Here is a 25,677-nt window from a genome sequence, read left to right on the forward strand (position 1 = left end):
TCAACGCAATGTGTAGATCCATTTGTATCTATACCTCATGTTTGAGCATGGAAACAATATTCTTGGTACAACAATATATGAGATACACTGCTCCCAAGACCATAATATGTGAATACAATATTTTTTTAATCAATTTGATTGACTTTTATGTAAGTACCAATTCAACCTACTTTCATGATACAATTAAGGCGTTGTAGTCATTGTAACATGTTTCTTCCTCCTATCGATTTTGCACCTTATCGGTTCTGGAAGTTTCATATCGGACAGAGTATCATGTTTCTTCTTCCTCCCATCAATTTGACTTCCCTACACCATTCTTCTCTCATGTCTTTGGCAGTAAGTCCTAGAAGTCCATGCGAGATCAGTATTATCATTAGCCTATCATGTGGAATGCCATCAACCCAACTCTCGGGTACAACTAATTTGACAACGGAAAGATTTGACAGCCTGTGACCATTAATAAAAAATTCAATCAGCTCAACTCTTTGGTCCAACCAATTTTACAACACATCCCACGATCATTAGTCAAAATATTTTTATTTGCAGTGGAGTCATATAGTATCACTTTAAGAAGCATTTGAAGCTGAGCACAGAACTACGCAGAGATCATGGTAAAGAGTAGAAGCTGCCCAATTATCAAGAAGTATGCTACAAAATTCAAACCTGCGAGTTGGGGACAGAACCACTCGCAGAGCTAGAACAAACCCAACAAACGGAGATGGGAGAGGAGGATATCAAGGCGCACCTCCTGATGGCAGCAGTGCTGAGGGACGCCTCCTCCGCTGGCAGTACAGCTGAAAATTTGACAAATTTGGTAAATTTTTTATTTAGACATGCAGTAGGCTTTTCGGTTTATAAAGTAGGGTAGCTTCATAGGATATAACACATCGTGATATGACAGACATCTAAATCCACATTTGACAATGTAAGGATATGGAACATAGCAACAATTAAACCTGAACTACTGAACAAAAATGCTTTATTCATGCTTACCATTTACTCCCTTATATCACCTCAAGTAATGGACCTTTGTACACACAGTTACCTTCTGGACATGGGGAACCATGAAAAGAATGAAAACGGCATAAGCATGGCCAAGAAACAAAGACATCTGCACCAAGAGTTTCACCTGAGTAAAAAGCAGAGGGCCGTGGACATATTGCCTCTTTGATCTTGTATGTGACAGCTTCCATGACTGAATTCCTTGTCAAATGTCAACCAAAGAAGAAAATTAGTACAGTTGCAGTCAAGAGGATCTGCATCCTTGTGACACACATTTGGACATACATACTTACATTTTGAGATGTGCAAAAAAAAAGAAGAGATACACCACAGAGGAGGAATGGTTTTCCTTCCAGTATGCAGGATATAGCAGCTGTCTCTACAGACTCACAAACTTTGCCTTGTAATTAGGAACATGAACTATGATCCATGCCAATGATGCATCCCAATAAGTGAAAAACAGGACTTTAATGTGTGTGAAAAAATTGAAGAAGCATTTCAAGGACATTGTTCTCCTTCTAAATAATCTGGTAAGAAAAACAAACAGAAACTGAACCGCGTGTTAATGTGGTCTCTTTTTAGCTCTACCACAAATCTGTAATCCTAATAAATTCAAACATGACAACTAAAAATATAATACCATATTTCGATTCTCCAAAATGATCTTACATACCAGGAATGGATTAGATGAAATATGGTGTTAGCTATCTCGTAGCTAGACAAATATTCAATTAATTGGAACATACATTTTTCTAAAAGATGCATCTGCAACCTGCGCATTTGTTTCAAAAGCACAGGACGACGATATAATGGTGACTTAAGATGCACAGAAACATGGCAGTACTAATGCAAGTTGACATCAATGTAAGCATCAGCAAACAACTCCGTTGCAAGTCTGAACACTGAACGTAAAGGAATAAAAAAATCATAGTTTCAAGTAGCACCAGGACCACAACTAAATCAGGAGCAAACATTAATTCACAAAATCATAAGATCCTTGCAGAACGAACATGAACTTAGGAAAGTACTACAATAATCACTCAACTTATCAACCTGTCAATTGGGCACCAATCTAGCCTCAGCACACCTGCATGAAGGGGATGTGGATCAGCAGCTGCTCGTCCGAATCACTGGCATGGTACAGCCCCTCAGCATCCCTGAAAGTCTGCAAGCACCACAACGCAATCGCCATTAGAACTCAACAGCGGAGCAATCACGACACTCACATGACCTCGACCTCGCTTGGCAGGAGCGATCAGGCATGGCGCCACCACCGACGATTTAAACCAATGCTTTTTTCAAGGGACAAAAAAAATTACTCTATAAGCGTCAATCTACTTGGTTTAAACAATATTATCATATGTGCGCCGGTACATTCAATACTGATCCTGAAATAACACTTGGGTTAGAAGAACACATATAGTCATTTTTAAAATAATATAAATAAGCAGTTTTAACCATTGCACGATTCAAAATAAAAAAATTACTCAATTATCAGGCCACTATTTCAGCCAATCAGCTATTTTTATGGCCTTCTTCAGGCCTGAATGAAAGATTTAGTGAAACAGGGTTAAACCTAACAAAAGGCAATACAAATTCCAAATGACATTTGCATATGTATTGTCTTCTGAAAACCATTTTTTCAGGTTGGTATGGTGCAAGCAATACAAATTCCAAATAACATTTGCATATGCTTGTTCTTCTGAAAACCATTTTGTCAGGTTGGTGTGGTGCTTTGCTTTAGAACAATTGAAAGTGAAAATTGAGCAAACTGATATGTTTGTCAGGCATCCATCATTATATCAGACAACAACCACCCCATGGGATGAGCACTGTATGTCTAACAACATGAGGGTTAAGCATTTCGTCAAAGGTATATCCATCATATGATCAGTCATATCATCAAAAGTATATCCATCATATTTCATGGCAGGAATAGTAGCACGCATTAATTTCGCAGTCCAACACTTTAGGACATCAAAGCAAAGTGGATTGATATTGGCTTACAATAGATGCAATCCAAGAAACACAGTGTTGCTTTTCCTACTAACACTTGGAAATTTGGATTTCTAATTGCAAAGGTTTACTAATTATGTTAGCAGTGAAACCTGTCCACTACACTGTCAGTTAATCTATAATAATGGTTGCCGTGAAACCTGCCCGCTACACATTTTAAGAAATACTTTTGCACACTATCTATTTTTAGCACAAATGAAGGAACATTGATAGAAAAAATATGCAGTTATGTGTAAAATGCAGTGTATAGTGTGGGATCACTGGACCAGTAAAGAGGCCTAGAGGGGGGGGGGGGGTGAATAGGCCTGCAAAAACTCAACTCCAAATTCTCGTTAGAGAAGAGTGCGGCACTGCCGTGCTGAGTGTGGCACTGCCGTGCTTAACAGAACACAAATTACAGAATTCAAAATCTGACGAACCAAAAGTGGATCGAGTTAATTTCTAGGTTTCCTGCAGGTGTCAGCAACACATATATGGAACCAAAACAGAGAACACCACAGTAGATAAATAGATCGGCCACAAACCTAGAACAAGAAAGTATCTTAGCAATAAGGTAAATCAGCACGCGAGACAAAGATTTATCCCGTGGTTCGGCGTCGCCACAAAGGCTGGTCTAAGTCCACGTTGTTGAGGTTGCCACAAAAGGCTTGAGCTTCACCACAAAGGTCGGCCCTTTCTCGTTCTCAAGTCAAGAGAGTGAACTCTTGAGATGAGGGGTGATATTACTAGCTGCAAGAGAAGGTTACAGACCTCCCAGGCTGCCACACGAAGGGGCAAGCACAAGGGCGACGCCTAGCCAGCTAGGAGCAAGCTCCAAGAGTAACAAACCCTAGTACCGCCGGCCAAACGTGAACCAAATGCTCTTTTGAGTGGGGAAATCAGTAGATCTGCTCTCCAATCGAAGTTTGCTGCCTTTTTCCCTCAAGATTTGGTGGTTGGATGTGAAGATCCGCTTGAGGGGGAGAGTTGGGAGCAATGGAGGAGAGAGAGAAGAGCATTGGTTCTGTCTTCTGCGAATATGAACGTTGGAGAGCTCTGTTTTTTTTTTCGAGGTCTGTAACCGTTGGGGAATTTATACCCCTCTGGTCTCAACGGTACATTAAGTGCAGCATTGCCGCACCAAGGTTCGGCACTGCCGCACCCACCAAAACAACTCTGCTGGATGTGAAATTTTGCTGGCTGTTTTGGTTGAGTATGAGGATGTGGTTTTCAGGATTTGAGCATTTGGTTCAACAGTTGGACAGTTGTTCTTGGATCCCTCTTTATAGTACGGCTTTTCTTAAACTCAATATTCAAAATATAAAATAAATTAAGCTTTCATGAGTCAAGATAGCCATCATATTGATTTGGGGAATCCTCCAACCTGTACATCATCCTCCTTTTTAAATTTCCTGCATGTCATCTCGATGAATCTCATTAGTTCCCTAATTAGGTGGTCATCAACGCCAAAACCCACAAAGAGCTTGATTGCACTTACAATCTCCCCCTTTTTGGTGATTGATGACAACCCAATTAGAGCTTACAAAAGGTATAAATTATAACTGAGAATTTTTCGAGAAATGGATGTAGGAGCCTCCCCCTAAATATATGAGTTGGATTATAATTCCAATTTTGATATAAATGTCAAAGTTCATATATTTAGATGTGATTTGAGGCCTCCCCCTACATCCATGCCTGCTGTGGGGTGCTGAACACTGTGTCAAAATAACAATACGTGATGCATGTGACAGTTCAGAGCATAACAGGATCTGGCTGTTGCAATGGGGTGCAGCACCGCTGAACAAAAGTGCAGCACTGCCGCACTTATTTGCATCAGTCAGATCAACATGAAAAATTTCACAGCAAGACATATATGAAAGATAATATCTCTAGCGTAAATATGAAGTACGCTACAGCACACAAACCGATACAGATAGAGTCAAATAGGTAGCAATATTACACAAATAGAGTTTTGATCGACTCTCAAACTCACAACCTAACATCTACTCTCATCGGATCTGACATGAAGCGCAGCTGCAGTAGGGACACAGCGTCGAAAAAGGTTTAAAAAGGTTTGACCCCTCTAATTTTCTCCCCCTTTGGCATCAAGTAACAAAAAAAGAAGAGAAAGGAGGAATCACTCATCATCAGAAGAGATTAATGCACGTCCTCCATCACTGGAATGCTGTCCTGAGTCACTGCTCTGCTCTGTCTCAGAAAGGTCAGGCAACTCAAAATGAGGTGGGACAGGAGCAGGTGGAAATGGTGCAAGTCCAGTACGCTCTCTGGTCTCTCTGACTGACTCTCTGAGCTCCAACCTGGTGTCATAGGCTGTCTGAGAAGCATAAGAGCAATGTCCAAAGATAGCTCTCATCCAGGCCTTGACAGTACTACTCAGTCCTCTGCCACTGCTCCTAGAACGAGACCTAGAGTGAGAACTCTCGGGAACGTCCTCACGACCTCTGGAGGTACCACCAACTGTCTCTGTGGCTGCTGCATAAGACTGGGTCTTCTCAATGTTATAGACGGTGTGGAAACCATCCTTAGAAAATATATAACCAGAAACCCTCTCAATCATGAACATAAGGTAGGGAGCATAGGGCAAACTCCTCCTAGCATCATCCATAGCATAAGCCAGCTGCACCCAAATAAACCTACCAACATTGAATTTCTCACCATCAGGAAAACGAGCAAGCAAGTTCCTCACAAAGCCACAAATATCTGAAGCTACTCCATCCTTAGGATCAATGGTGTTCCTCAGAAGGTTGTTCATGACATAATAGTAGCTTTTCAGACCACTCCTCTTGCCATCTGCCTGGCTGGGGTCTCTCGAACAGTGACTAATGTCACTGACCCTGAAAGGATTATCCTGGTGAATCCTGGAGTAAATCCTGTGCTACTACCCAAAACCAAGAATCTGGCAGAAAGTGATAAAGCTAACACGGTAGTGTCTGCCATCAGTCATCCAGTGGATCTCATCTGAATCCCTGTTCCAAAAGTATGTGGAATGAAACTGAGTAAGGATCTCCACATTCCAATTATACCTGAAACCCATGATGTTAGTCAAGTCATATCTCTCACAAGTGTTAATTGCAGCATTGAACTCGGGCTCATTTCTGTCTCTCATAGCTACCCAGTCAATATAGTGCATCTTGCAAATCTTACCCTTCTTATTATCGAAGATGACAGAAGCATAGAAGTTGGAATGGAACCCATCCCAAAATCTATGGTCAACGGCTAGACTCTTTGGATTTGTATAAGTATTGATCTCTCTAGCATCTACCACTTCCTTGAATTTTCTGTAATAGCTTTCAAAACGATGATTTGCTGCATTCTTTGGAGCGATGAGGTTAAATTCTTCTGTCCTCAAGACCATATATCCAATGTTGGCATCTGCAAGGTGAAAAGGGGTGCCTTGATCACCTTCAGGAGGGATGGTGTACCCAATCTGCTGCTGCAAATCCTCCTGATGCATGTTCTGCCTGTGAGTTTCCCTGTCAATTGACTCTCGAGGGGCTGCACTGCTGCTGGATCCCCTCCCCCTGCCTCTGCGAGCAAGCTGCTTCCTAATTGGTTTCCTCTTACCTCTCTGATCATCACCATGCTCCATCTTTCCTTTACTACAATCTCTGAATCAAAGTCTAAAAATATTATGATATTTGCTCACGAGTTTTGAAAGAATAAACATGGGAAATAAAGAAATTTGACTTTGTAAAGAGTAAATCCAATCTACTTGGTTGTCAACGACGCGGATGAAAGAGGGGTTAAATGCTGTTTGAATCATCAAAGAACATTGATGTTCTATTTTGGGCAGCACTGCCGCCCTCCCCCTTTTTCTTCCAAATCATGGAAAACCAAATTGATTCGATTTAAACCACCAAAATCAATTCTAAATGCCCCACATTGTATCTAGAAACAGAAATCCGAGAGCAAAAATATCACATTTCACAGATCGGACACAAACAGATTTGGTTAGGGTTTCACCTTGACTGCCCACGTGGAATGAAGAGGGAAGGAGAGAAGGGGTCCGGCCAGGAACCCTAGCCCTTGGGTGCTGACGAGCAGGAGGACACCCAGGGACGGCGCGGCAATGCAGTTGCAGAGCGCGCGGCGGCCGTCGCTCCGTGGGCGCGCGAAAAGAAGGGAGAGCGCACGGTCACGAGCGACGGGGAAAAGAGAGAGAGAGAGAAGAAGAGTTACAGTGGGGTCAGAGTGGATAGGGAAGAATAAATAAAGGCCCCACAGAGCAGATGAGTCACGGGAGAATTTTACAGAAAACCGGAAGTGCTGCACTGCCGCACAGGGAGCGGCGCTACACCAGCCCAAAGTGACCAGTTTTAGCTACTATCTAGGTGACTCTTTTTATCTTAGATATGGACATATATTCTTCAAATTTCATGACCAGAAACAAATAATCAATACAAGCTATGGTCAGGATCCTTGGAGCTAGTTTTGCAATTAGTTTTGAAACCCAATATGATGTTTTATTTTAAAATTCTTTTCCTACACATACTAGTTGATCAATCAGAAGGTGTGCAGGAATTCAAACCACGTTACGAGAATCAAGTATATTTAGCTCACTGCGCAAAGCACAAAACCTTGACTCATCAAGAGGCTTAGTGAAGATATCGGCTAGTTGCTTTTCGGTGCTCACATGGCGAATTTCGATATCTCCTTTAAGTTCGTGGTCTCTCAAGAAGTGATGACGGATGTCAATGTGTTTGGTCCGAGAGTGTGCTACTGGATTGTTTGCGAGTTTGATAGCGCTTTCATTGTCACACAAGAGCGGGATTTTTGAGTATTGACATCCGAAATCCTTTAAGGTTTGCCTCATCCAAAGTAGTTGAGCACAGCATGCACCGGCTGCAACATACTCAGCCTCGGCAGTGGAAAGGGCTACACAATTTTGCTTCTTAGAGCTCCAAGACACTAGGGACCGTCCAAGGAATTGACAAGTCTCCGAAGTGCTTTTTCTATCTACTTTGCAACCGGCGTAATCGGAATCCGAATACCCAAGTAGATTAAACTTGGAGCCCTTGGGATACCACAAGCCAAGGTTAGGAGTGTGCACTAAATATCTCAAGATTCTCTTAACAGCCGTTGAATGGCACTCTTTCGGGTTAGCTTGAAATCTAGCACACATGCACACACTAAGCATAATATCGGGCCTAGATGCACAAAGATAAAGTAGAGAGCCTATCATGGAACGATATACCTTGGTCTCCACGGGTGATCCTTCTTCATCAAGATCAAGATGTCCATTGCTTGGCATGGGAGTTTTGATTGGCTTTGCATTCACCATGTCAAACTTCATTAACATATCTTGGGTGTACTTGGTTTGGCATATGAAGGTCCCTTCCTTCATTTGCTAGACTTGAAATCCAAGGAAGAACTTGAGTTCACCCATCATGGACATCTCAAATCTCTTTGTCATAGTCCTACTAAACTCTTCAACATACACATGATTAGTACTACCAAATATTATGTCATCGACATATATTTGGCACACAAATAAATCATTGCCAACTTTATGTGTAAAGAGAGTAGGATCAGCTTTGCCTATTTCAAAGCCTTGTTTGAGTAAGAAATCCTTAAAGCATTCATACCATGCTCTTGGTGCTTGCTTAAGCCCATAGAGCGCCTTATGGAGCTTGAAGATGTGGTCGGGGAACTTGGGATCTTCAAAACCCGGTGGCTGCCTCACATATACCAATTCTTGAATTGGGCCATTGAGAAATGCACTTTTGACATCCATCTAGTATAACTTGAAGTCATGATGAGCAGCAAAGGCTAAAAGTATCCTGATTGCTTCAAGCCTTGCCACCGGTGCATATGTCTCGTCAAAGTCCAAGCCCTCAACTTGAGTGAAGCCTTGAGCCACCAATCTTGCCTTGTTCCTTATCACCACACCATTCTCATCTTGCTTGTTGCGGAAGACCCACTTGGTGCCGATGATGTTGGTCTTGGGTCTTTCCACCAAGCTCCACACTTGATTTCTCTCAAAGTTGTTGAGCTCTTCTTGCATTGCCAAGACCCAATCGGGATCCTTGAGAGAATCTTCAATCTTGGTTGGTTCCTTGGGTGACACAAAGGAGTAGTGTTGGCAGAAACTTGCCAAATGTGATCTTGTTGTCACTCCCCTTCGGATGCTTCCAATGATGTTGTCAATAGGGTGATCCCGTTGAATGGTTTGGCGTAGTTTAGGATGCTCAACACCTTCTTCTTCTTCTTCTTCTTCTTCTTCTTCTTCTTCTTCTTCTTCACCTTCGCTTCTTCTTCTTCAAATATGGGATAAAGATTGACTCCCTGAGTTGGTGGTGCACGAGTTGGTGAAGCTGTTGCCGAGGTAGAGGGAGTGGCACTGCCACACTGCTGATTTCCAGCAGGAGTGTGCTGCACTTGGTCGTCGAGTACGTCAGCGAAATCTTGTGCAGTAACAGCTTGTGGATCCTCCTCATCTGTGGCCTGAACTTCTTGTGGCCTAATGATGCCGATGGCCAATTGCTTGATTGCCTCACATGGTGGATCCTCCTTTCCTACAACACTTGAATCAACTTGCTCTACTTGAGAGCCGTTAGATTCATCAAATGTCACATCTATTGTGACTTCAACTCTACCCAAGGTTTTGTTGAAGACACGATAGGCATGCTCATTTGATCCATAACAAAGAAGAATGCCTTCATCAACTTTAGGTGCAAACTTAGAGGTTCGGGGCCTTTTGTTTAGAATGAAGCATTTGCACCCAAACACCCTAAAGTATGATACCTTTGGTTTGTTACCGGTGAGTAGTTCATATGAAGTCTTCTTCAGTTTCTTGTGTAAGTAGAGGCGGTTGATGGCATGACAAGCGATGTTGACTGCTTCATACCAAAAAATATCCGACGTCTTGTACTCATTAAGCATCGTCCTTGCCATGTCAATGAGTGTCCTATTTTTCCTCTCTACTACACCATTTTGTTGAGGGGTGTATGGGGTTGAAAACTCATGCTTGATGCCCTCATCATCAAGAAATTCTTCAACTTGGGTGTTTCTAAATTCGGTCCCATTGTCGCTTCTCACTTTCTTGATTGGGAGACCGAATTCCTTTTGTGCCCTTCTCGCAAATGTCTTCACCTTCTCTTATACCTGGCACTTATCAAAGACAAAGAATACCCAAGTGAAACGGGAATAGTCATCAACAATAACTAATCCATATTTGTTACCCCCGATGCTAAGGTAGGCAACCGGTCCAAAAAGATCCATATGAATCAACTCCAAAGGTTGAGTGGTGGTCATGATGCTCTTTGGTGGGTGAGGTACGCCTACTTGCTTTCCGGCTTGGCAAGCGCTACAAATCCTGTCTTTGTCAAAATCCGCATTGGTTAGTCTAAGGATGTGGTTGTCCTTTTGTAGTTTGGCCAAGTTTCTCATCCCAACATGAGCTAGTCGGCGATGCCATAACCAACCCATGCTAGATTTTGCTACTAAACAGGTCTCAAGCTTAGGCTTACTTTTGTTGAAATCAACTAAGTAGAGCTTGTTCTTGAGGCGACCTGTTAAGACAATAGAGGAATCCTCGCTACTAAAGACTTCCACACCCTTATCCGTAAAGAGACAATTGAAGCCTTTCTCACAAAGTTGTGAAACTGACAACAAATTGTAACTACATGAATCAACATGTAAAACATCAAAAATTGAATGCTCAAGTGTAATAGCAACTTTACCAAGACCAATCACATCCCCCTTTGAGTTATCACCAAAAATAATGTTCTCACTAGAATCTGTAGTTGGGGAATATGATGAGAACATACTCCTTTCTCCGGTCATATGATTTGTACATCCGCTGTCAAGCACCCAACTTGATCCACCGGAGGAGTATGCCTACAAAATAGATTTAGTTTCTTGATTTAGATCCCCAAATGTTGTTGGGGCCTTGCATATTAGTAACAAGAATCTTAGGAACCCAAATAGAGGTGTTAGTATAAACATTTCTGTCTTTGCCAATATATTTGGCATACACCTCCCCCTTGGTGTTGTTCTTCAATACAAAGCATGAACTCAAGCTTTGTCTATGTGCATGAGCCTTCGGTTGATAAGAATATCTATTTAGGGTGGCCCAGATGGTATTCTTCGGCTTCTGGGGCTCATTCTTCACTTTGTAGACCTGCTTCTTGGGCTTATCATAAGCAAAGGAAGAGTAGGTGACCTTCCCCTTTCTTGGGGGTGTGGCACTGCCGCCCTTCACAACGGCACTGCTGCGCTTGGCAGGCTGTGCTGCTCGGGTTGGCTTTTATGTCACACTCTGTGCAGGTCTATCTGTACCTATCTTCCCTTTGCTAATGAACTGAACACACTCAAAACCGTTGATCACTTTGCGACCATTGGTTTTGTTACCCTTTTCATGACCAAGTCCATTTTTGATGTGAGGTAATCTTCCATCCTTGTATTTTGGCCTCTTTGATTGATCATCTTTGCCACTTTTGTTCAGCATAGCATTGAGCCTAATAATCTCCTTTCTCATTGCCTCCATGTTTGCAAGGTTAGTGGAATAAACATTCAAATCAATATTATAACATTTTCCATAATCTTGACTAGTGGAGGCAGTAGAGGTGTCCTTTGCTTTAGAAGGATGTGAGGTGCTCTCCCAAAGAAGGTTATATTGCATCTCAAGGTCCTTGTGCTTTTCATCTAAGACACAATACTTGTCATTGAGTGCAATATTTACCTTCTTTGTGAAAGCATGTTCTCTTTGCTCATTAGCCAAAGCTTTGCGCAAAGAGGACACCTCACTTCTCTCTAATGCAAGAGCTTCCTTGCAAGCAATGTACAACTTTTCTTGTGCTAAGAGATCATCATCTCTAGTTGCTAGCTCAGCTTGTACACTCTCTAAGTCCTCTAAAGTTTTAGTGATGAAGATTTTAGTTGAAGGGTCTAGTTTTCTAGTTATCTCATTTAGTTCCTCATCACTAGAGACATTATCTTCACTAGAGCTATCACTAAGTTCACTAGAGATATCACCAGGAGATGGTGAGGGAGGAGGTGTGGCTTTCAGTTTTACCTTCTCACCCTTTGCCATAAGACAAATGTGAGAGGAGTGGTAGTCATCATCATCGGATATATTGTTGAAGAGCCTTGATGTAGAGGATGGCTTTTGGATAGCTATGGTTGCAGTCTTCACATCCTCTTCACTTGACTCCTTACTCGAATCCCATTCATGCCCAATGTGTGCCTCTCCCATAGGCTTCTTCTTTCTCTTATACTCTTGTTTGTGCTCATGCTTGCTTTCATGGTTGTCCCTCTTGTAGTTGTTGCTTTTCTTCTCATAAGGACAATTTGCTATGAAGTGCTCGGTGCTGCCACAATTATAGCAAGTCCGCTTCTTTTTGTTTGGGAACCTTCTTTGCACGAGCTTGTACCCATTTGATTTCAGCCCTTTGTTATACTTCTTGATGAATAGTGCCATATCATCTATCTTCTTGAAATCTGCCCCATGGTCTTCTTCTTCACTTGAGGAGGAAGTTGGATCATCGTTTTGTTGCATTTCCTTCTCTTTCTTGGGCTGAGAAGTAGAAGTTTGCTTGCTGCCCTTTGCCTTACTTGAACAGCTTTGTTTGCTTGATTTATTGGCCTTGAGAGCTACATCTTTGATTTTCATGCTATCCAACCTTGCTTGCAACTCACCAAGCTTTCTTCTCTCATTTGCTTCTTCTCTTTGCATATCAAATGTCAAAAGTCTTCCAAGCACATCATTGGGAGTGAAGTGCTCAAACTTCTTCTTGTCTCTAATCAAGGTGACTACGGTGTCATTTCTTGGTGAGTAAGCTTCTAATATGATCTTCACTACCTTGTGGTCATCAAGCTCATCACCACCATAGCCTCTAATCTTGCCCACCAAAATCATCAACCTATCAAACATCTCTTGTGGCCCTTCTCCATCAACAATGACAAACCGGTTGAGCTTGGCCATCAATAAGTCAATCTTTGCTTTTCTCACTTTATCAACACCTTCATGTGCTAGATGCAAAGTATCCCAAATATGTTTTGCAACATCAACATTCATCACTCTGTTGTACTCATTTCCATCCAAGGCGCTAAGAAGAATGCTTGTGGCTTGGCCGTTGAGATGGACAACAGCTAGCTCTTCATTTGTGGGAGCTTCGGGATCCTCCGGTCCTTCAAAACCACTGCACACAATCTTCCAAAGACCGGGGTGAAGACCAATAAGATAGGCTCTCATCAAGTGCTTCCACTTGGCAAAGTTGGTCCCATCGAAATGAGGCAACTTGCCCGCGGGTACATTAATGAAAGACTTCTTATTGCGGTTAGTGAAACAAGAAGAATAATTGAAGGATACAGCGGAGTATTTGTTCTTGTTGGTACTGCTCTCATCCTTCTTCTTCTTCTCACCCTTCTTGCTGTCCTTAGAGATATGGTATGATACATCATCCGAACTAGATGATAGTTCACTTGATGATGCTTCATAGACCTTCTTGGCCCTTTCTTCTCTTCTCTTGGCTCTTTCTTCTCTTGTGATTCTTCTAGCTTCCTTGCGGCTCAGCTTCTCTTGAAACTTCTTTTCTTGCTCACGCTCCTCTCTTTTCTTGAGCTTTGCTTCTCTTCTTTCTTTTCTTTCTTTTCTTCTTGTAACATCGGTGGTGTTCCCTTCGGGAGCATCCTTGAGAGTGGAGTTGCTGGCTGTAGATAGTGATAACTCACTACTACTGCCAACATTCTCCATGCGAACTTCATTTTTCCTTGCCACCGGTCTTCCTCGAACCTCCACCGGTCTCCATACTTCACGCGGTGAAGCGTATACGAAGCAACGCAGCTCTGACACCACTTGTGGGATCACTGGACCAGTAAAGAGGCCTAGAGGGAGGGTGAATAGGCCTGCAAAAACTCAACTCCAAATTCTCGTTAGAGGAGAGTGCGGCACTGCCGTGCCGAGTGTGGCACTGCCGTGCTCAACAGAACACAAATTACAGAATTCAAAATCTGATGAACCAAAAGTGGATCGAGTTAATTTCTAGATTTCCTGCAGGTGTCAGCAACACATATATGAAACCAAAACAGAGAACACCACAGTAGATAAATAGATCAGCCTCAACCCTAGAACAAGAAAGTATCTTAGCAATAAGGTAAATCAGCACGCGAGACAAAGATTTATCCTGTGGTTCGGCGTCGCCACAAAGGCTGGCCTAAGTCCACGTTGTTGAGGTTGCCACAAAAGGCTTGAGCTTCACCACAAAGGTCGGCCCTTTCTCGTTCTCAAGTCAAGAGAGTGAACTCTTGAGATGAGGGGTGATATTACTAGCTGCAGGAGAAGGTTACAGACCTCCTAAGTCTGTCACACGAAGGGGCAAGCACAAGAGCGACGCCTAGCCGGCTAGGAGCAAGCTCTAAGAGTAACAAACCCTAGAACCGCCGGCCAAATGTGAACCAAATGCTCTTTTGAGTGGGGAAATCAGTAGATCTGCTCTCCAATCGAAGTTTGCTACCTTTTTCCCTCAAGATTTGTTGGTTGGATGTGAAGATCCGCTTGAGGGGGAGAGTTGGGAGCAATGGAGGAGAGAGAGAAGAGCACTGGTTCTGTCTTCTGCGAATATGAACGTTGGAGAGCTCTGTTTTTTTTCGAGGTCTGTAACCGTTGGGGAATTTATACCCCTCTGGTCCCAACGGTACATTAAGTGCAGCACTGCCATACCAAGGTTCGGCACTGCCGCACCCACCAAAACAACTCTGCTGGATGTGAAATTTTGCTGGCTGTTTTGGTTGAGTATGAGGATGTGGTTTTCAGGATTTGAGCATTTGGTTCAACAGTTGGACAGTTGTTCTTGGATCCCTCTTTATAGTACGGCTTTTCTTAAACTCAATATTCAAAATATAAAATAAATTAAGCCTTCATGAGTCAAGATAGCCATCATATTGATTTGGGGAATCCTCCAACCTGTACATCATCCTCCTTTTTAAATTTCCTGCATGTCATCTCGATGAATCTCTTTAGTTCCCTAATTAGGTGGTCATCAACACTAAAACCTATAAAGAGCTTGATTGCACTTACATATAGCCTACAGGAATGCAGGTCTGCGGACGGCCTGAATCGCCCGGTGGCGGGATGATGCGGCCGTCCAGGGCTTAAACCCGATAGACGGTCCAAATCAAATGTTGACACAGCCGCTAATCAACCAACGGTGGGAATTGCCAGACGGCGGGACGACAGGCGTCCTGCGCTTTGATCGCACGACCAACCGGTCGCCTAATCAGCCTTTTTAGGAGTAGAGATTAGGAGTAGAGATAACTAGCGAACTTTGGGGGCACCTGATACGTCCTGGAAAAACTTGCATAGCGAAGACCTTGTGTCAATCATCTTTATGGATCATAAAACTGTAACTTAATTAAACCACCAAAAAAATCGAAGCATTAGGTTGTTCGAAACAGTTGTTCAAACAAGCATTACCACTTTGCCAGGATTGAAGAGGCTGAGAAGATATTGACACATATATTTGACTTAGAACCTGGCAAGTTTCAGAGTGAACAAACAAAATATTTTGACCTTTTTAGACTAACCAAATCTTTTCTACCATACCAGATTGGTACACATCCTTCTTACAGTTGTAGTTTTGGCGTATTCAATTGAATGTGTGTGTCAGCATTATGTGCAGCATCTGCTGGATGCTAGCTTGTTGTGGCATTTCATCAACCAGCTTGGGCACAGGATTCAGACATGTCTCTGCAGGAACAAAGGGGTGTCCCTCTCGCCTGAAATCAACATCATCATTAGATGAACGCACAAAATAAAAATCAGCCTTGGACAAGAGCACGAACTGCAAGCACAGGGAAGGTTCAAACGAGCACAGGCAACACGGACCTGGGCAATGGCGGAAGCGAGCGTATGACCTGAACTAACCAGCATCGACGCGATGAGAGCTCCCATGGTCGACCGCTGCTGCTGGGCATCGTAGGTCCGAGCATGGAAGGGGAGGGGTGCTGCGGAAATGGGAGCGGAGGTAGCATGGGCGGGCAGTGCAGCAGCCAGCAGTGCGTCCATCGCGCACTATTGAGCAAAGCCTCCAGAGGAGGCTGAAGCCGCCGCAGGTGCAGGGCGGGCGGTGCCTCATTTTGGGGGCGGAAGGAGAGGGGGCTTCGCTTGGTGGGATGTGGTGGTGCAAGTCTGCAAGAAGAGGGCCAGGAGCTACGATGCAGCGACGGCGGCGGCCTGCGGAATCGAGACGCGACGTGGCGTGAGCGACGGAGGCCCGAATGGACTAACGGTCATGATCTACGGAGTCTGTTGAGGGGATGCTAGTGCGTGGTCTATGGCGCACCACGTCCACAAGAAAGGGTATGTTCTCTGCCTAATTTAAGTCGTCGATTTAGGATCAAAGGTCGTTATCTCCATCTTGTTCCTTCGACCCCGGCTGCCGGCCACCACACGGTGGCGCCATGAACGTACCCACTATGCATGGCCGGAGCTTCGCCGGAGAAATGGTAGGATGGTCTACGAGTGGTGGATTTCAATGAAAAAATGCAAAAATTGATAGAGGAGGCAAAGGGAATCTTAATTTAATCATCATAATCAATTGCCGTTTTGTAGTGTTGTCCTCAGCGGCGATGCCACGAAATATCGTGTGGTATTTCTTATGTCACAGATAAATCCGCAAGCGCATGAAATACCGTTGTAATATTTTACCCATGAGTACTCTTAGGTACCATATTTATATTTTCGCAGGGAAGGCGGCAGTTATGGAATAGGTAAGTTGATGATAAATTCTTGCTTGGATATTCAATTGTATAAACAGAGATAATAAAATATATGGTTAACGAGGTACTGTGACACACAAGTTACTGAAGCTCAAACTTAAAACTTAAGCAAAAACATTAGGCATGGAGAAAGGAAGAAGAAAGTGACATTTGGACTTATGTACTTCTATCTAAACTTATACTATACACTCATACATATATATGATTATCCTCAGCTCTAGACTCCCAGGCACTACCGGAAGAACCGCACGCTGGCAGAGGAGCCACCAGTCCACTCGGCTATTTTATGGACCTCCTACCGCAACTACCCAAATGGGGAGAATTACGCTGGACAGACAGGGCTATCACAACTGCCGCCAACCTCAACTAACCATGGGATGGAGCTGCATCTTGCAACACTAATTAATCCAGACACCACGTTTACATTAAAGAGCGATATTTAGTATCCCGCATGGAGCCCCCACCCTCCAAATGGACAGACATCATACTAGAGCAAACATACGAATATAGGAACCGTTGCCGTGGTACTAGATTTACTCGTCTAATCATGCAAGCCATATGGTACAAGTATAAACTAATCATAGCATATATGTCTGACACCGCTGAATATAAACTATGCTAATATATAAATCTAGAAGATAACTCTATTAAAGAATTCCGAATATTACAAAGGAGAGGAAGAGCAAACCCATAGCGAACACTCCAAGGCAATCTCGGGAACCCAAAAAAGAGCTACTTCATCTAAACTCCACTATCCTAAGGACTAAGCAAAAGAGCAACTTGAGAGAGCAACTTAAGTTATGTCTTCATTTGGAGCCCCTCCTCTCATATTTATAGGTGTGCTTATGGGGTGCTTCTACGGTGCAACCAGCTGAAGCTCTACAGAATCGACCTTGGGAGCCAATGGGGAGGTGACACGTCGAAGAGGTAAGGTGGTGGAGCTGGTTCTGGTTTGGCCGAACCAGGCTGAGCTCCCACCGACCTCAGCTTTGTCTGGGTGATTGACATGTGGGCCCTGGTCACTCCTGAGCGTGGCTTAGGTCTGTCCTAAGTAGGTTGCCTGCTCTGGTGGGCCCTTTGATCCATATGAGGCTGAACGGTGCATTTTGATTGGTCGATGCTTTTTACCTTGGATTCAAGGATGTGTTTTCCCTCCATTTCTGCTCAATTTCTTGCATAGCACTAATTTCCAAGGGACATGTGGAAATGGTATTATTCTTAGATAAATATGCAGGTGAGGAATGCTAGTTCTCCCAATTTTCTAATCAACTTGACAGTCGAAATTGGTCCGTAACGAGCATTAACAAGATCCCCCAAGCTGTCCTTTGCTCGTCCCGAGCAAAGCAGGACTTAAGGTTGTTGATAAGAAAATTACTGTTACCCATTACCTGTCGTTGTGCCATGTCTCGAAGCTTAGGTGATCTCCTTGAGGCTGAGTAGGTTTGGCATGAGTGCCCTACCCTTGTTACCTTAATCATCTATGGGGCTTCTTAGCTCCTCCTTGTCTTGGGCTGTTGAAAGTTAGAACGGGCGATAGAGCAATACCTACTTCTTTTTGTTCAACAATCCATTTGAAGGTTTTCTTTTGAATTTTGAAAATAAGACCAAGTTTCTTGAATGAATCTCTCGGATCGCTCAAGGGTGCATGAATCCTTGCCAGGGCAATCTTTGCCTCCTCATATCTAGAGCTTTTGTAGGGATTAAGGTATGGAATGGATGAAGCATACCTGCATTTCATATATCGCCAAGACAAAGAGTGGATCCATGGAGAAATAAGTCATAAACCAAGATCAAGATATGCACGTGTGTGGATTGATGAAGGTGTGATTACTCCTCTTTTTGCGTGACTCCTCTCTCCTTTATATTTTTTTTTGGACATAGCTATCCCCTTTATTCTTCTCTCTTTTTTTGGTCATGCTTCTTAGCATGCCTTTCTTTTTATTTGGGGTAACCATATCTTCATGGAGAGAGATCACATAGCACATGGAGTATTTATTTGGTAGATGGATGGAGCATGCTAATTCCCGGTGTAGGAATTTCACAGTGGATGTGAAGTGTGCGTGATCTCGATCGAGAGGATATGAAAAGCATCCTGCTAGGGTCACAACAATTTGGCAAAGCTCAATGAAATAGCAAGTGGCATATGTGTAGGGTTTTTTCAAAGTCTATAGCATATGGCTCTAGTAGGACTTGTAGCATCATTGAGGAACTTGTCTTTCCCTTTTATTTTGAAAACAAAGACTCCAGATATCATGTATTACTTAGGAGGAGATTATAAAGCTCTATCTTCTATATCTATGCTCACAACAACCTAGACTTGGATGGAGCATGTGCAACCCACGAGATTTTCAGATTCATGGCAAAAGGTTCAAATAGCCAACAGAATCATACTCAGGGGACACTATGCTTAGGACTTAAGCAAAATAGACGAGTAAGAGTATAGCAATTATTCATCCTTTCAACATTAGGAAAGCTAGAACATTCATTACTGCACATATGGAAGGGAAATTTAAGCAGAAGAAAATATTTTTGTTGTTTTATGGCTTTTATATTTTATTGGAAACAGTAAAGATACAATTCACTTGGTGGAGAACCTGCCCCAAGCTAGCTCTTAGTTTAAGGTCTGATGAGTAGGACCCTCTCCATACCTGTTTAACTCGAGGTCCAATCATCCATACCTGGAGAGGAGGTCAAGGATGATGATGTCTTCTTCTTTCGCCACACCTTCTTGTTCTTCTTTGTTGTCGTAGTTGGTGTGGGAGATGGATCCGCGAGCGTGAGACTGTGTATCTCCCAGTCTTCAAACTGTTCCGGCTCTGCCCATAACCCTTGCCCTTCATGATCCTCATGAATCAGGTACATCTGTTCTCTTCTATTTTGAAACCTGAACTTCATGGTTCTTTGCCTGATGCAGAGACTAATTTTTCCTGTTCCAACATCTATCCTGGCCTTGGCATCTCTTAGGAACGGTCGCACGAGAATGAGCGATATTCCCAAGTCGCCCTCCATGTCAAGGACTACAAAGTTCGCGAGGTTGAATGAATCCTTGACTCGTACCAGGAGATTCTCGACTATCCCCTCGGGGTATCATACTATTGAGTCGGCCAACTGCATGCACATGAAGGTAGTGAAAAGAGCTGGGTAACATAACTTTTCGAATGTTACCTTGGGCATGATGTTGATGTTTACCCCAAGGTCACAAAGGGCTTGCTCGAAGTGGCAGTTAAATATCAAGCAACTCATCATTGGGGTTCCGAGATCCTCCTTTATTGTTACTGCTAGTTCGCCCCATAAATTTTTCTTTGGGTGAGCGAGCCTTTCTGCATGATTAGTAAGATGTACCACATGATGACTTACCCCATCTTGTGATGACTGCATTAACGCTCACCAAGGAGGCTTCGGGTTGCCCCGGGATCTATCCTATTTCAGCAGAAGGGATAGCAGCTGCCAGCTGAGCTAACTGAGTTTCAAGCATTTTGTTGAAGCTCAGCTAGTTCTTGACAACAGAGGAGATGCCATCCATCTTTGCTTGAATGGTCTCCAAGGATTTGTCATTGGCAGCAAGCTTCTTTTGTAATGATTCGTTGGGTTTTGCTTGGCCTAGGACAAGATCCCTCAAGAAAGGTTGGTTACGATTAAATGAACTTGAAATACCATTACCTCCTTGGTAGTAGGGGCACGACTGATTCCACCCCTGACCTCCTTGTGGACGAAACCCGTTGTTGTTGTTCATATATATGATGTCTTCATGGGTTTCAGGGTAGTCGTTCCCCGTATGTCTAGTGTTCCCGCAGACCTTGCACGCCATACGAGCATCTAAGGCTTGAAGTGCTTGCGTTGGAGCCTTATCTTGGGGACGTTCTTCTATCTTCTTATGGAGGAGGTCTAACTTAGCGGCCATCATGTCCATCTCCTTGATGGTGTGCATGCCCCGCTGGCGTGGTTGGATACGTTCATCATTCCAACCTTGGTTGGACACCATCTTCTCGATTAAAGTTTTGGCCCTGTCAATGGTTAGCGAGTAGTAAGCACCACATGCAGCAGCGTCAATGTGGTCGCGGGCTATTGGAGTCAGCCTGTTATAGAAAATCTGAAGGATGAGCCAATCATCCATCCCATGGTGAGGACACACTAGGATGTACTCTTGAAGCCGTTCCCATGCTTCAGTTATTGACTCATTTGACGCCGGCTGAAATCCAGAAATTCTTCCTCGGAAAGCATTGGTTTTCTTTATGGGAAAGAATTTGGCGAGGAATGCCTTGGTACAATTATCCCAGGTGTCTGCTGCACTTCTGTTGGCGTAGAACCACTGCTTTCTTTCCCATAAGGGAAAACGGAAACAGACGGAGTCAGATTGCATCTTGGGTGACTCCCTTGATGATAAAAGTACTGCAGAGTTCTAGGAATTGTTGGAGATGTGCACTGGCATCCTCATTGGCCTTACCATAGAATGGGCTGGCCTGCACCATCGTAATGAGACCCGTCTTGATCTCAAAATTTTCAGCTCCAGTGTTGACGGATGGCCCGACTGGGACATTATCAGCAGAAGGAGTAGAGAATTCACGGAGCATCTTCTAGGCCATGGTGTTGGAAGTTGATGGAGCAATAATGACTGTTTCGGCTATCGAGAGTGATATCTGAGGAGGCATGGCACCAGGTTGAACTCTCCTCAAAATGACTCCGGATCCTGAGTAAAATTTTGTGGCTGATCGAACCAGTCATACACTACCCTATTTTCACATTAAAGAGAAAACAAAGCCAAGTTAACCTGTTTAAACAATGAACATCAATCAAGAATTTAATCAACAACTTTATCTATTCTTTTAACCAGTGCCTTCCCTGGCAACGGCGCCAAAAATACTTGTTGGCATTTCGTAGTATCATCACCAGGACGGTTAATCCGTGGCGGCGACGCTAGGAAACATCGTATGGTATTTCTTCTATCACAGATAAATCTGCAAGCGAACAGAATACCGTTGTAGCATTTTACCCATGAGTAATCTTAGGTGTTGTATTAATATTTCCGCAGGGAAGGCGGCGGTTATGGAATAGGTAAGTTGATGATAAATTTTGTCTTGGATATTCAATTGTATAAACAGGGGTAAGATAATATATGGATAATGAGGTAGTGTGACACACAAGTTAGTCAAGCTAAAACTCAAGCAAAAATATTAGGCAGGAAGAAAGGAACAAGAAAGTTACCTTGGGACTTATGTACTTCTATCTAAACATACAGCTTATACTATACACTCATACACATACACATGATTATCCTCAGCTCTAGGCTCCCAGGCACTACCGGGAGAACCGCACAAGACTGGCAGAGGAGCCACCAGTCCACTCAGCTATTTTATGGACCTCCTACCGCAACTACCCGAAAAGGGAGGATTACACTGGACAAACAGGGCTGTCACCATCTACCGCCTACCTCAACTAACCATGGGATAGAGCCACATCCGCCAACACTAATTAATCCAGACACCACATCTACATTAAAGAGCAATACTCTAGTATCCCGCGTGGAGCCCCCACCCTCCGGATGGACAAACATCGTACTAGAGCAAACATACAAATACCGAAACTATTGTTGTGGCACTAGATTTACTCATCTAAAAATTCAAGGCATAAGATACAAGTATAAACTAATCATAGCATACATGTCTGACACCGCAGAATATAAACTATGTGAATATATAAATTTAGAAGATAACTCTATTAAAGAATTCCGAGTATTACAAAGGAGAGGAAGAGCAAAACCCATAGAGAACACTCCTAGGCAACTTTGGGAACCCAAAGAAGACCTAGGCAACTTCGGGAACCGAAAGAAGAGCTGCTTCACCTAAACTCCACTATCCTAAGAACTAAGCAAGAGAGGAACTTGAGAGAGAACAACTTGAGGTGTGTCTTCATTTGGAGCCCCTCCCCTCATATTTATATGTGTGCCCATGACGTTCTCTTGCGGTGCAACTAGCTAAACCTTTGCAGAACCAACCTTGGGAGCCAATGGGGAGGTGACACGTCGAAAAGGTAAGGCGGTGGAGTTGGTTCTAGTTCTGCCAAACCACCTAGTTCGGCCAAACCAGGCTGAGCTCGCACCGACCTCAGCTTCATCTGGGTGATTCACATGTGGGCCCTAGTCGCTCCTGAGCGTGGCTTGGGTCTGTCCTAAGTCGGTTGCTTGCTCTAGTGGGCCCTTTGATCCATGTGAGGTTGAACGGTGCATTCTGATTGGTCGATGCTTTTTGCCTTGGATTCAAAGGTGTGTTTTCCCTCCATTTCTAATCAATTTTCTGCGTGGGACTAATTTCCAAGGGACATGTGGAAATGGCATTATTCTTAGATAAATATGCGGGTGAGCAATGCTAGTTCTTCAAATTTTCTGATCAAATTAACGGTCGAAACTGGTCCGTAACGAGCGTCAACAACTGCAGCAGTGCGACTTGATCTGGTCGTGGGTGCCGCACCGCCACTAAAGTATAATGCCTATAGAGTGATTTTCAGTAGGGTTACAATCACGAACGGTTTCAGATCACCAAAGGCAATTGCACCATAAGAATGATCAGGTGACCACTGCAAGTCATCCCCTTGCAAAAATGAGTAAAAAAAATCTGAACAGTCAACAATTCAGCCCACGGGCATTGCACACTGCAATTCATCCTATTCATCCCCATTCAAAACGAGACCGAAAAGAAAACATGATCACCGACTGACCATGGGAACCCGAGCGCACCTCCTCACCCGCAGTTGCAGGTTCACGTGTGGTCAATCAGGGCAGCAGGTCCTCTGTGATGCTGCGATGCGTCGTGGAAATGCTTCTGTTTCCCTTCGCACAACATACTGAAGGGCAGGAAGAAATAGCACATGCATCAGAAAATCGTCCTGCCATCAATCCCCCATGCGTAAACGGTCGAAAAAATAAATCACGATCTAACCTTATGTGCCCTTGTGTTCTCCCTCTTTGATCGCAATTGTCTCTTACCCCAGTTCAAACAGGGCAGCAGATCCTCTCCGATGCGGCGCTGCCTCGCTTGTGTATCCCTGCACACGAGGTCTGAAGTCGGGAAGAAGGATTCAAACGTGCCGATTGTTTCGGAACTTGACGGCTAAAACGCGAGCAAAGGGATAAGGTGGCAGTTTCGGAATTGACCTAAGCAACACTAATCAACAGCACCTGATGCCTCCCTGCGGGTCCGCGAACGGCTTGAATCGCCCGGTGGCGGGACGATGTGGCCGTCCAAGGCTTAAACCCGATAGACGGCCCAAATCAAATGTTGACAGCGCCACTAATCAACCAACGGTGGGAATCACTGGACGGCGGACCACAGGCGTCGTGCGCTTTGATCGCACGACCAACCGGTTGCCTAATCAGCCATTTTAGGAGTAGAGATTAGGAGTAGAGACAACTAGCATACTTTGAGGGCACCTGATACATACTGGAAAAACTTGCATAGAGAAGATCTTGCGTCAATTATCTTTATGGATCATAAAACTGTAACTCAATTAAACCACCAAAAAAATCAAAGTGTTATGTTGTTTGAAACAGTTGGTCAAACAAGCATTACCACTTTTCCCGGATTGAAGAGGCTGAGAAGATATATTGACACATGTATTTGACTTAGAACCCGGCAAGTTTCAGAGTGCACAAACAAAATATTTTCACCTTTTTAGACTAACCAAATCTTTTCTACCATACCCAGATTGGTACACATCCTTCTTACAGTTGTAGTTTTGGCGTATTCAATCGAATGTGTAGTCAGCATTATGTGCAGCATCTGTTGGATGCTCTAGCTTGTTGTGGCATTTCATCAACCAGCTGGGGCATAGGATTCAGACATGTCTCTGCAGGAAAAAGCGGTGTCCCTCTCGCCTGAAATCAACATCATCATTTGATGAACGCACAAAATAAAAATCAGCCTTGGACAAGCGCACGAACTGCAAGCAAAAGGGAAGGTTCAAACGATCACAGGCAACACGGACCTGGGCAATGGCGCAAGTGAGGGTATGACCTGATCTAACCAGCATCGACGCGATGAGATCTCCCATGGTCGACCGCTGCTGCTGGGCATCGTAGGACCGAGCATGGAAGGGGAAGGGTGGTGCGGAAATGGGAGCGGAGGTAGCATGGGCGGGCAGCGCAGCAGCCAGCGACTCGTCCATCGCGCAGTATTGAGCGAAGCTTCCAGAGGAGGCTGAAGCAGCCGCAGGTGCAGGGTGGGCGGTGCCTTGTTTTGGGGGTGGAAGGAGAGGGGGCCTCGCTTGGTGGGATGTGGTGGTGCAAGTCAGCAAAGCTTCCAGAGGAGGTTGAAACAGCCGCAGGTGCAGGGTGGGCGGTGCCTTGCTTTGGGGGCGGAAGGAGAGGGGGCCTCGCTTGGTGGGATGTGGTGGTGCAATTCAGCAAGAAGAGGGCCAGGAGCTACGATGTAGCAGCGGCGGCGGCTTGCGGGATCGAGGCGCAACGCGGCGTGAGCGACGGAGGCCCGAATGGACTAATGGTCATGGTCTACGGAGTCTGTGGAGGGGATGCTAGTGTGTGGTCTATGGTGCACCACTTCCACATGAAGGAGTTTGTTCTCCACCTAATCTAAGTCTTCGATTTAGGATCCAAAGGTCGTATCTCCATCTTCTTCCTTCGATCCCGGCTGCCAGCGACCACACGGTGGCGCCATGAACTACCCACTGTGCATGGCCGGAGCTTCGCCGGAGAAATGATAGAATGGTCTACGAGTGATGGATTTCAATGAAAAATGCAAAACTGATAGAGGAGGCAAAGGGGAACTCAATTTGATCATCATAATGGGCTGCAGCGGTGCGACTCGATCTGGTCGTGGGCGCCACGCCGCCACTGAAGTATAGTGCCTAGAGTGATTTTCAGTAGGGTTACCTTCAGGTAGGGTTTCAGATCAACAAAGGCAATTGCACCATATAAGAATGATCAGGTGA

The 25,677-nt window shown here is 44.1% G+C and overlaps 1 protein-coding gene and 1 non-coding gene across 20 annotated transcripts; one reads left to right on the forward strand and one right to left on the reverse strand.

Annotated features, from left to right (window-relative positions):
• LOC112894774 lies at positions 1-25,344 on the reverse strand. Of its 19 annotated transcripts, none has more exons than XR_003229065.1 (7): positions 15,845-16,236; positions 15,530-15,735; positions 2,056-2,167; positions 1,296-1,552; positions 1,130-1,195; positions 746-794; positions 1-343 (listed from the first exon to the last, which is right to left on the reverse strand). XR_003229065.1 is itself a non-coding variant. In XM_025962581.1 (4 exons), exons 1-4 carry the CDS (start codon positions 2,192-2,194, stop codon positions 255-257), a joined length of 309 nt encoding a protein of 102 aa, XP_025818366.1. In that variant the 5' UTR covers positions 2,195-3,262; the 3' UTR covers positions 1-254. The 19 variants fall into 19 exon arrangements, 4 of the variants coding, with proteins under 4 accessions (XP_025818366.1, XP_025818368.1, XP_025818369.1 ...); XR_003229056.1 differs by having other exon boundaries at positions 1-447; positions 1,130-1,203; positions 1,296-1,529; positions 2,090-2,167; positions 15,845-16,235; XR_003229054.1 differs by having other exon boundaries at positions 1-447; positions 1,130-1,203; positions 1,296-1,529; positions 15,845-16,235.
• Positions 20,850-20,956, forward strand: LOC112896050. Its single transcript, XR_003229340.1, has one exon. It is a non-coding gene; the product is annotated as a small nucleolar RNA R71 (small nucleolar RNA).
• Positions 25,345-25,677: the final 333 nt, after the last annotated feature.

This window comes from Panicum hallii, chromosome 5 (genome assembly GCF_002211085.1).
Source record: "Panicum hallii strain FIL2 chromosome 5, PHallii_v3.1, whole genome shotgun sequence".
Taxonomy (NCBI): Eukaryota; Viridiplantae; Streptophyta; class Magnoliopsida; order Poales; family Poaceae; genus Panicum; species Panicum hallii.

Coding starts and splice junctions, on each gene's coding strand:
- LOC112894774 (XM_025962581.1), bottom strand. CDS start 2,194: ATGGCGATTGCGTTGTGGTGCTTGCAGACTTTCAGGGATGCTGAGGGG. Junction 1,196..2,089: donor TCCACATCCCCTTCATGCAG/GTGTGCTGAGGC, acceptor CAAGGAATTCAG/TCATGGAAGCTGTCACATAC. Junction 795..1,129: donor GCCCTCTGCTTTTTACTCAG/GTGAAACTCTTG, acceptor TCAAATTTTCAG/CTGTACTGCCAGCGGAGGAG.